The sequence below is a fragment of the Nannobrachium achirus genome (genome assembly GCF_963921795.1).
Source record: "Nannobrachium achirus genome assembly, chromosome: 18".
Taxonomy (NCBI): Eukaryota; Metazoa; Chordata; class Actinopteri; order Myctophiformes; family Myctophidae; genus Nannobrachium; species Nannobrachium achirus.
The window spans coordinates 1,649,467-1,661,966 of NC_137825.1; the positions used below are offsets into that span (position 1 = coordinate 1,649,467).

At 46.5% G+C, this 12,500-nt stretch overlaps 1 protein-coding gene across 2 annotated transcripts in view; it reads left to right on the forward strand.

Annotated features, from left to right (window-relative positions):
* Window positions 1-5,367: 5,367 nt before the first annotated feature.
* LOC308303695 (dnaJ homolog subfamily C member 9-like) overlaps window positions 5,368-12,500 on the forward strand; it is a 12,507-nt gene continuing 5,374 nt past the window's right edge. For both annotated transcript variants that reach the window (XR_013963014.1, XM_080748165.1), the window contains exons 1-4: window positions 5,368-5,437; window positions 6,440-6,613; window positions 9,767-9,907; window positions 11,696-11,866. Coding sequence is in view for 1 of the 2 variants with exons in the window: in XM_080748165.1 (XP_080604291.1) it covers window positions 6,440-6,613; window positions 9,767-9,907; window positions 11,696-11,866 (486 nt within the window). In the remaining variant the exon portion in view is untranslated. The remainder of the gene's footprint in view (window positions 5,438-6,439; window positions 6,614-9,766; window positions 9,908-11,695; window positions 11,867-12,500) is intronic.

The window sequence follows — 12,500 nt, forward strand, 5'->3', positions numbered from 1 at the left end:
CCTCACCAGCCGGGGTGGCTTTGTCAGAGGCTTAAAAGACGTTTAAATAAATACTTTATGAAATGTCTATGGATGAAATGCATGGGGAAAACGCTTCCGACACCGGAGTGAGGGGGTGGGGCTTAAACTGCGATAGGGGCTTTTAAGCCCTGACATCATTTTGTAGTCAGACCTCCAAGCAGATGTACAGTATTGTCAATATCTGTCCCTCGCTATTTCAACAGATCCGAGACAAAAATAACGACTAAAGTATAATTCTACCACTTTCAACAAGAAAAGACAAATTAGTAAATAGTAAAAATAGTAAAAAGATTCATGGGCGCTGGGGCCTTTTGGCCCCAAAAGCTCTCCTCTGATGATTCCTCATCCTCTCTCCCTATTGGAGGAAGGTGTGAGTGAATCCATGTCATCAGTCAGGATGATTCATTCATAGATCCATGTCTAACAGGAACTGCTACAACATTCTGTATGTTACAATAATTATTTCTTTTTTATATTGTATTTTGAGCATCTTTTCAATGTGTAACTGCTGGTTTCATTTCATTGTGTTGACTTTTAGTCAGTAAAGATGCAGTGAAAACGGTTTCCCTTTGCTGTGTACCAAATGTTTTATTTTTGTCATAGAAACCTCATCTCCATATCCGACAGACACTTTGCTTTATGTCCCCAAATCACAGAAACCTCATCTCCATATCCGACAGACACTTTGCTTTATGTCCCCAAATCATAGAAACCTCATCTCCATATCCGACAGACACTTTGCTTTATGTCCCCAAATCAAGGAATATTAAGAGGAAGAGACACCAACATCATTTTCTTTATCTCGCAATTCCAACCGGCAGATTGGTCGCACCATGGAGGACTCAACGATGTGAGGGGAGACATCTCCTACTAGAGATGAAGGTTCAGCTCCTACTAGAGATGAAGGGGTTAGGCTTTCTCATAACCCGCAGAACAATAAACAAATCAACGAACCCGCCCGCCCTTCGACGTGCAGTGGAAAAAGAGATGATAATCATCACCACCACAATTAGCTCATCTTTATGAACCTAAAGTGGCTTTACATAAAGGTCTAAAGTTGTACAATATTGTCATGGGCAAATAAACAAGCATGTTGTTCAGCAAGGATTAAGAAAACACAGATCCAAAATGAATCCACCCCATGCGCCTACTAGACTATATTCTGGGGGGTCATGGCCTGTAGGTGAGGACATTCACTGTGAGCTTTGGGGGTCATGGCCTGTAGGTGAGGACATTCACTGTGAGCTTGGGAGGTCATGGCCTGTAGGTGAGGACATTCACTGTGAGCTTGGGAGGTCATGGCCTGTAGGTGAGGACATTCACTGTGAGCTTGGGGGGGTCATGGCCTGTAGGTGAGGACATTCACTGTGAGCTTGGGGGGGTCATGACCTGTAGGTGAGGACATTCACTGTGAGCTTGGGGGGGTCATGGCCTGTAGGTGAGGACATTCACTGTGAGCTTGGGGGGTCATGACCTGTAGGTGAGGACATTCACTGTGAGCTTGGGGGGGTCATGGCCTGTAGGTGAGGACATTCACTGTGAGCTTGGGGGGGTCATGACCTGTAGGTGAGGACATTCACTGTGAGCTTGGGGGGGTCATGGCCTGTAGGTGAGGACATTCACTGTGAGCTTGGGGGGGTCATGGCCTGTAGGTGAGGACATTCACTGTGAGCTTGGGGGGGTCATGGCCTGTAGGTGAGGACATTCACTGTGAGCTTGGGGGGGTCATGGCCTGTAGGTGAGGACATTCACTGTGAGCTTGGGGGGGTCATGGCCTGTAGGTGAGGACATTCACTGTGAGCTTGGGGGGGTCATGACCTGTAGGTGAGGACATTCACTGTGAGCTTGGGGGGTCATGGCCTGTAGGTGAGGACATTCACTGTGAGCTTGGGGGGGTCATGACCTGTAGGTGAGGACATTCACTGTGAGCTTGGGGGGGTCATGGCCTGTAGGTGAGGACATTCACTGTGAGCTTGGGGGGGTCATGGCCTGTAGGTGAGGACATTCACTGTGAGCTTGGGGGGTCATGACCTGTAGGTGAGGACATTCACTGTGAGCTTGGGGGGTCATGGCCTGTAGGTGAGGACATTCACTGTGAGCTTGGGGGGGTCATGGCCTGTAGGTGAGGACATTCACTGTGAGCTTGGGGGGGTCATGACCTGTAGGTGAGGACATTCACTGTGAGCTTGGGGGGGTCATGACCTGTAGGTGAGGACATTCACTGTGAGCTTGGGGGGGTCATGGCCTGTAGGTGAGGACATTCACTGTGAGCTTGGGGGGGTCATGACCTGTAGGTGAGGACATTCACTGTGAGCTTGGGGGGGTCATGGCCTGTAGGTGAGGACATTCACTGTGAGCTTGGGGGGGTCATGGCCTGTAGGTGAGGACATTCACTGTGAGCTTGGGGGGTCATGGCCTGTAGGTGAGGACATTCACTGTGAGCTTGGGGGGGTCATGGCCTGTAGGTGAGGACATTCACTGTGAGCTTGGGGGGGTCATGGCCTGTAGGTGAGGACATTCACTGTGAGCTTGGGGGGGTCATGACCTGTAGGTGAGGACATTCACTGTGAGCTTGGGGGGGTCATGGCCTGTAGGTGAGGACATTCACTGTGAGCTTGGGGGGGTCATGACCTGTAGGTGAGGACATTCACTGTGAGCTTGGGGGGGTCATGACCTGTAGGTGAGGACATTCACTGTGAGCTTGGTGGGGTCATGACCTGTAGGTGAGGACATTCACTGTGAGCTTGGGGGGGTCATGGCCTGTAGGTGAGGACATTCACTGTGAGCTTGGTGGGGTCATGACCTGTAGGTGAGGACATTCACTGTGAGCTTGGGGGGGTCATGGCCTGTAGGTGAGGACATTCACTGTGAGCTTGGGGGGGTCATGACCTGTAGGTGAGGACATTCACTGTGAGCTTGCCTTGCATTGCCAGCCTCTATGGACGAGTTTCTGGTCTTATCAGTGTAACGTGGACCAGAAACTCGTCCATAGAGGCTGGCAATGCCAGGCAAGCTGATGCGTGCGCAGGTCGGTACCAAAATTTGCCAATGAAACCAGCGCTCTCCAAAACAACAGGTTTGGGGATTGGACGGAATTGATTACATGATACAGTCACCTGTGCATTTAGTCTCAATGTTTGTAAACAAGAAACCCGTCTACAGAGACACACGGGCACCTAAAAATTCACACCCACAATAGGCTCTATGCATATACGCCATTTTGTTCTACTTCCGGGTGTCTTTCGACTTCCTTCACAAGTGTTACCGATGATACTAATGAAGGCTCTGTTCCATTCTGCTCAAACAGAGTCAGTGTTACCGATGATACTAATGAAGGCTCTGTTCCATTCTGCTCAAACAGAGTCAGGGTGCTGCTATTGTGAACGTTGGCTCACTGCAACACTCTGCTACACCAGTGGGTCTCAAAGTGTCCTTGAGTGGGTTCCAAATGTCCCCATACAGGTGTGTAACTCTGAGAGTACACATGGAAGCAAATGGACCTGCAGGCCTGCAAGGGTCCATTTGCTTCCATTTGTACAGAGATTATGGGGGACCTTGAAATTAGAGAACCACTGTACAATAAATCAAACAGAGCCTTAATTAGTATCATCAGTAACACCTGTGACGGAAGTCGAAAGACACCCATAAGTAGAACAAAATGGCGTATATGCATAGAGCCTATTGAAACAGCGGCCCCACTTCGGGTAAGGGAGAACGGTGCACTGCAAGCATAGAAAGTCATTGCAATTCAACTGTGGTTAGCCTACTATTAAAATAAGCCTACATGAACTGACCTAACCCTGCCAACATATCTTCTTGTTTTCTAAATACATGATGTGTGTCACGTTTAATTTGCCACTTGAATGGGTTACCCATAATGTTAACAGAGAAGAGGGGAAACGGCAGACACAGAACCTGTCGCTTTTCAGTGACATCACTGTCTTTACTGCTGTGCGTTTATGAGCGCCGACTTTGAAGATCCTGACTTTTTCAACTACAGAGTGAATTCTCCAGGTTAGTATTAACCAAAAAATAACTTGCAAGACTCTGTTTGGAAGAAGCAAGATGCCACAATGTCCCAAAAATAAATAGCCTAATTATACATGAGAGACGAGCGTATCTGGGTATTGAAAACCTCAAGGGATGCCCGGATGCATCCATGACGTGTGTACCATGCAACCACTTAAACTTATATTTTCCAATGCGAGCACTGACTCACAGATGAAGTATATTAAAGTATATTATAGGTAGTGTATCAAGATGACAGATATGCCACTTTAAAAAGGCCAAATTAAACTCATGGGACACTTTATTAGAACACAAAAAAAAAATCGCTACGTTCTCAGTAGTCAACCACTGAAATGATGATATTTCACGATGCCTCTCATTGGTATTGCAGTGGCAGCTGCAGTTCTCCGTTCTCCTTACCCGAAGTGGGGCCGCTGTCACAATAGGGGGTGTGAATTTGTAGGAGCCCGTGTGTGTCTCTAGCATTCCTTAAGGGTTCCATTAAAACAATGATGGCGGACACCCATATGAGGGCAAAAAAAAACGTCATTTTGGCTCTGATAGAAACCCATGGGTCACGTGACGGTTCCCACCGTCCATATCTTTTACAGTCTATGGTCAGTTCACATGATGCAACTCCTTGAAACTGCCATCAGGGATGATGGTTGGATGATGGTTGGTGGATGGTTGGAGGTTGGTTGGATGATGGTTGGATGATGGTTGCCAGTTGTTGCATGACGAGAAATGTCAGTAGACCTTTTTTCACTGACAGAAGCTTGGTAAAAACTAAGCTATGATGACTAAAACTAAGACTGATATGTTAACAATTTCTCAACAAATAAAAACTAGACTAAAACGTGGAGGAGGGACTATCATGGAGAAGAGATCCAGTAGAACTAAAAGAAAAGTCATTTCATGTTTGGTTGCACTCGGGTTCTTGATATTATGCTCTGAAAATGGCAGATCTACAAGCTCACCATTCGTCACGTGCATCTATAGTTCCAATGCACAGATTGTTCTTTTTTGATAGTACCGGGTTCGCCTTCCGACCGAACCATGTCAGAGCATAGAGTATGTTATTCACCCTTATCCTGCACTTATTTATTTGTTTGTTGTATTTGCTCTGTACACAGAACACTGGCTGTATATTTTATATTTTATCATTTGTAAAATTCAAGACAGAAATGCGTTTTTGTAAAGTCTGAGAACTATACAGTGTGCAGTACCCAGGTTCCACCAGTGGGGGAGCAGTAGCAACATGCCTGCAGTGTAGTCTGCCGGAAGCACCATAGAAGGACAGGAGGAGGATGTGACGTCATCGTTACGTAAGCACAGAGAGTTCGCGGGAGAAACGTCCGTGTTGACAGTCTGATCGGTGCGGTGTAGAAAACTACAAAACTACAGAAAGGTACGAAACTACAACTATAACAGATTGATTGATTGCATAGTTTACTGTATTATCAGCTCTCATAGGAGAGTACAGTACAGTACAGTACAGTGATATGAGGTCTACTGTTACTGTTAGGATTGAAACCCTTGTTTACATGGCGTCCTGTTCTGTTCTACTGTAATACAATGGCATTCAATGATAGAAACATTATTTTACACATGATCATCAAACATCATTATGACATCATATTAACCTCCATGTTGTATTACTGTTGGTGACCTCAGGGTAAACATGTTAGGTTGTGGAGGAGGAGGAGGTTAGCAGCTACATGTTAGCAACACAACTAGGCTGCACTTAATGTCATTCATTATGATTTCTATATAAATGTCATTATTACATAGGCTGTGTGTGTGTGTGTGTGTGTGTGTGTGTGTGTGTGTGTACCATCTTAACACATTGGGGGTCCCCATTAAAATGTCTCTATAGCATCAAAGTCATTATCCATATTTTATATTCAAAACATAATGATGAATCTATAGAAGATTTGTGCAAAACCTTTTTTTTTAACACAGCAATCCTTCTCTTCTGGGGGTCCCTGGCTCAAACTCTGCTGAGATGGGGTCCGCGGCCAAATACACATTAATATCGGGGGTCCTTGACTTGAGAACATTTGAGTTTCAGCTCAGCTGTCACACGTGTGTCTGTGACGTTTACATACATAATTATGTGTGTTCTATTAATCTTCTGCATCTGCTGTAGTAGCCTTAGATTAAGACGCTCGTAGCAAACCCCAGGCTAGGGTCCTTCAGGGGGTCCCCACTCCCCAGGCCAGGGGTCCTTCAGGGGGTAGCAGGGGGTCCCCATTCCCCAGGCTAGGGGTCCTCCAGGGGGTAGCAGGGGGTCCCCCGCTTAACGTGTAAATACAATGATGTTGAGTTGAAAGAATAATATCTCACATGGATCATGCATGTTGATTGACAGCTCATGTGTTGATTGACAGCTCATGTGTTTGATTGACAGATGGGTCTGCTGGATGAGTGCCAGGCTCTGTTCGGGACGTCCCGCCTCTACGAGGTGGTGGGCGTGGCCAGCACGGCATCGGAGGCGGAGCTTAGACGAGGTTACTATAAGAGCTCTCTGAAGGTCCACCCGGACCGCTGCCCCGAGGACCCCCAGAGCACTGCCAAGTTCCAGGTAGGACCCTAACCTTAACCTCTGACCCTAACCCTGACCCTAACCCTAACCCTGCCCCGAGGACCCCCAGAGCACTGCCAAGTTCCAGGTAGGACCCTAACCTTAACCTCTGACCCTAACCCTAACCTTAACCCTAACCCTGCCCCGAGGACCCCCAGAGCACTGCCAAGTTCCAGGTAGGACCCTAACCTTAACCTCTGACCCTAACCCTAACCCTGTCCCGAGGACCCCCAGAGCACCGCCAAGTTCCAGGTACCCTGACCTTAACCTCTGACCCTAACCTTAACCTCTGACCCTAACCTTAACCCTAACCCCCAGGCCACCACCAAGTTCCAGGTAGGACCCTAACCTTAACCCTAACCCTGCCCCGAGGACCCCCAGAGCACTGCCAAGTTCCAGGTAGGACCCTAACCTTAACCTCTGACCCTAACCTTAACCCTAACCCCCAGGCCACCACCAAGTTCCAGGTAGGATGACCCTGACTTAACCCTGACCCTAAGGCATCCAGACCAAAACACATCTAGGGTTAAATGTAGGGATGTTAATCGACGCATTATTTGCGATTCGACACGTCGAGGCCGAAAATCGGCGAGTCGATCAACTTTTTTTTCCGCCAGCTGTGAGGAGAGCACAACGGCACATTACTTTAAGCAACACAACTTAAGCAGCTGCACCCATCAGAACTTGCATCAAAGCCCTAATAATAATTATAATTAATAATTGCGTTAGCATGGAGTCTGTTCTCTAGAGACTAGAAGCGGAGTGACAAAGTCCATGGAACGTAGTTTGAGCGCTCAGGCTGGCACCCCAGGCTAGTGTATCAAATGTGGAGCTTTGGTCTGCCTCGCTCTCCCTCCCCGACCGTCTCCACGGGTGTGTCGCATTAACGACGAGTAGAGTATTTTGTGTTGTGTCTTATTGTCAATCTTGACAAAATCACTGCACACGAGGCGACACTGCCAATAAATAAGCGAGCTTTCGTGTCAAGCATGCATGCACAGGCAGGAGGTAAACAAAACACATCCAGTCAGAGCGCGCTGCTATGACGCGTGCATCAGACCAGTCCAGCAGTGTTTCTCAAACAGTAGTCCGCGGACCTGACTAGCGCCGCATGCATGCGAATCTGCGATGCATGCATGCACAACACAGACATGCACTCGTCTCCGACACAGACACACACACCGGTCCTCTCACATTTGGAAAACATAACGCTTATAACGTTTTTGAACAAGCGATTAAAACATTTTTGAAAAACGATTTTTCGACACTTTGAGTCGCGGTGAGCATGAATCGATTTTTATTTCACATCCCTAATTAAATGTGCCTTTTATCAGATCCCTTCATCCATACTGCAGTTGTTATTATATACCTGTTGTTATATACATGTTATATACATGTTATATACATGTTATATACATGTTATATACCTGTTGTTATATACATGTTATATACATGTTATATACATGTTATATACCTGTTGTTATATACATGTTATATACATGTTATATACATGTTCTATACATGTTATATACCTGTTGTTATATACATGTTATATACATGTTATATACATGTTATATACCTGTTGTTATATACATGTTATATACATGTTATATACATGTTATATACCTGTTGTTATATACCTGTTATATACATGTTCTATACATGTTCTATACATGTTCTATACATGTTATATACATGTTATATACCTGTTGTTATATACATGTTATATACATGTTATATACCTGCCCCTGTTCTGCATTCTCCCCACCCCTCCACAGCTAAAACGGGGGTATTTGGCTTCTCGCTAATGCGGCTATTTCTGTCGCTCCAAAAACGTAATTTTCTTTTAATGGGTCATGTGTTTACCGTCTCATGAGACTCACAGATGCACTGTTTGTCCCTCCCTGGTAGCCGTTCATGCAGAAATGACCAGTGGTCAATAGATCAATTACATTGAGACTGAATGCACAGCTGACTGTATCATGTAATCAATTCCCAACAGATTCCCAAACCTGTTGTTTTGGGGAGCACTGGTTATTCAACCTCCTCTTTTGTGCTAGTGAGGTGCGCCCATGGGTGCGCCCTTATCGAGACATATATACTTCATTGCGCACCGGTATTCCGCGTCAAGAGTAGCTGATATACAGTACAAACTCACATCGCGTCACCAATGCAACCCTTCTGAGCTTGGAGGTCTGCGCGCGACACCGTCGCTGGACGGAGCATAAATTAGGCTTCATGGACTGCAGCTGGGCGAGCTGTAGACGCTCTGGTGATCATGAGGACGAGGAGCACTCCCTCTGTTCTGATGACGGTGAATGGAGGTGGGGTTTGAAGGACAACTGTTTTGAATCGCTATTATTGTTTACAATCAACAGAAACTAAGGATTATATATTTCAAGAGTGAGAATTTACAGTAAAAACCCTAAGCATTCTTCCTCCACACTGGGAGAAAAACAGCATCTGAAAGTTTGATGGAATGCATTTTTAAACACGAGTGCCATCCATTGCATCCTATGAGCGGTGGGGTTCATTTGGTGCCGACCCGCGTGCGCATACTGGTTTATATCAATGTGACGTGGACCATTAAGGCATCTATAGAGCAGTGAATTCATGATGTCACTCGCTCATCCCCCGGTTCACAGAAGTAATTTCCCTATGGAGAATAACATTGAGTCATCTTAAAATCATCTCCTATAAGCATTGTGGTCCAAAAAACGAGGTAACTTTAAGCCTATTCTTTGTATATGTATTTAAATATTTCGTAAGGAGCTGCGAAGGCTCCGGTACGACCACGTTGTTTCCCCAAAGCGCTTGTAAGAGAAGAGCCTGTCTGAAAACAGGCCTTAAGCCTGCACGTGATCGTCCCGGTGAAGAGCCACCGGTCGGTGAGTCTGGCTGTGCCAAGCAGCTTGACTTGCAAGCTTTAAGCGCTGTTGGCAGTTGGCAACGGCTGCACAAAATACATTCTGATGGGTTGTGTGTACATGTGTACATGTGTGTGTGTGTGTGTGTGTGTGTGTGTGTGTGTGTGTGTGTGCGCGCGCGCGCGTGCGTGCGTGCGTGCGTGCGTGCGTGCGTGCGTGCGTGCGTGCGTGCGTGCGTGCGTGCGTGTGTGTGTGTGTGTGTGTGTGTGTGTGTGCGCGTGCACAGACCCTGGGTAAGGTGTATGCCGTACTGGCAGACACGGAGCAGAGGGCGCTCTACGACGAACAGGGAACCGTAGAAGAAGACTCTGATTCCGTCGACGCAGACAGAGACTGGAGCCACTACTGGAGAATACTGTTCCCTACGGTATGTTACACACAATACTGTTACTGGAGAATACTGTTCCCTACGGTACGTTACACACAATACTGTTACTGGAGAATACTGTTCCCTACGGTATGTTACACACACTACTGTTACTGGAGAATACTGTTCCCTTGAGCCACGTGAGACGTGGCTCAAATTACTTGTATTTGGCCGTGGACCCCCATCTCAAAATATGTTGTTCCAGGGACCCCCAGATGCAGAGATTTGAGTTGAAAAACAAAAACAAAACAGATCTACAAGTTCGAGCTGTGAGCTTGTATATCTGCTATTTTTCAATAGCTAAAGTATAAAATAATCCCAGCTCTTAATGGGTTAAGCATTAGACTTCCAATCCCAACACCTCGGGATCAAATCCCTCTCCCGACGCTGTTTCTTTATCTAAGCTAAAATCTAAAGTTTTTCTGTTAAAATAAATAAATCCTGTAATAAAGAGATTCGATATGGGGGATAAAATACGATTTATATTTTCACTGATTTACAAATAAAAGCATGACGGAATTGGTCAATTTGTGCATGAACACAGTTAACAACTTACTGTATATACAGCCTTTGTTTACCTTTTAATGTGGGCGCGATTGTGTCCATCGTGCACAATCCTGCACGGACTGTGCATTGTGAATGTGCACGGACCATGCATCGTGCGTGTGCACGGACCATGCATCGTGCGTGTGCACGGACCATGCATCGTGCGTGTGCACGGACCGTGCATCGTGCGTGTGCACGGACCATGCATCGTGCGTGTGCACGGACCGTGCATCGTGCGTGTGCACGGACCATGCATCGTGCGTTGCACGGACCATGCATCGTGCGTGTGCACGGACCGTGCATCGTGCGTGTGCACGGACCATGCATCGTGCGTGTGCACGGACCATGCATCGTGCGTGTGCACGTCGTTGACAGCTTCCAAACAAAAACATCTGCTTGCAAAATGGACGCTCCGTTCTGCAGTTGGCACCCATTTTGTTTACACAGTGAGAAAACGGTTCCATCGTTCAAATGGGACCGGTTGCACTGTCTCTGGAGTACATAGAAATGGCTGATCGGCGATCATACTTTTGATGGTTTTATATCGATTAAAGCATATTAAATTCTCTGGTTTCTCGGGGCTGGCGGAGACGACCAACAGCTTTGTCTCAGCTTGGTGCAGTCAACGAGTTAAAGTGTTCTCAGGTGGTTCTCATGTCCTGGTGTTTCCTCTCCTACAGATCAGATCAGTTAAAGTGTTCTCATGTCCTGGTGTTTCCCAAGGAAGGTTAGGCAGGAACAGACAACACCCGGAATTTGGCACACCATGGGACGCCGCCATGACACTTTTGGGTGGCGGAAGTGACGAAGTGCTCATAGACGCTAATGTTATTTTGGGTGGCCACCGGACGTGGCCACCCGCCACCCATGGAGCCTAGATGACGTTGGTGACTGTTCTTGCTGAGACCTTCTTTGGTGTTTCCTCTCCTTCAGATCAGCTCTCAGGACATCCAGGACTTTGTTCTCATGTGGTGGTGTTCTTCCCTCCTACAGATAACCACTCAGGACATCCAGGACTTTGTTCTCATGTGGTGGTGTTCTCCTCCTCCTACAGATAACCACTCAGGACATCCAGGACTTTGTTCTCATGTGGTGGTGTTCTTCCTCCTACAGATAACCACTCAGGACATCCAGGACTTTAAGGTGTTCTCATGTGGTGGTGTTCTCCTCCTACAGATAACCACTCAGGACATCCAGGACTTTAAGGTGTTCTCATGTGGTGGTGTTCTCCTCCTCCTACAGATAACCACTCAGGACATCCAGGACTTTAAGAAGTCCTACGTGGGCTCTGAAGAGGAGCGGGCCGACCTGCTGCGTCTCTATGGGGACCATGAGGGGGACCTGGGCCGCATCATGGACCACATGCTGTGTGCGAGTCACCAAGACGAACCCAGGATCAGAGACCTTCTGCAGGTCAGTGGACTGGGGGGGTGAGGGGGTGGAGGACCACCTCTCCACCTCTCTGAGGGGGTGGAGGACCACCTCTCCACCTCTCTGACTGAATGAGGTGGTCCTCCACCTCTCTGATGTGGTCCTCCACTTCTCCACCTCCTCAGTCTATTCTCTGCTAAATGTTCAAATCATACTATAATTTACACGCCATTATCTAAATTATTTTTTTCTTTTTTCACATCTTTTAGAAAAATAGACAATTTAGCATTGAGGTGCCCACAATGCACACTGGAATTACCAGAGTTCAAGGTTCACTTTGTTTGTCATTTGCATTTCCATTTTAAAAACCTTGACAAAGCTGTTGCCCCCAAACTTTGGAATGCTCTTCCACGAGCCTTGAGACTAGAGTTGCAGCCTCATTTTTAAACACAACCTCAAAACGCTACTATTTGAACAGGCGTTTGTTGTTGTTGTTGTTGCAATTTTCTTTGCAATTTTTTATTTTGGAAAAAAGTGTGTACATCCTACCACAAAGTTTCAGTAATATATGTATGTGACAATGAACATTGGTAGAGGATACAGAATAAAACTCTTCCTTAAGTACCTTCCATTTTAAATAAAGTGAATTCACACATATGAAAATAAAATAAGAACT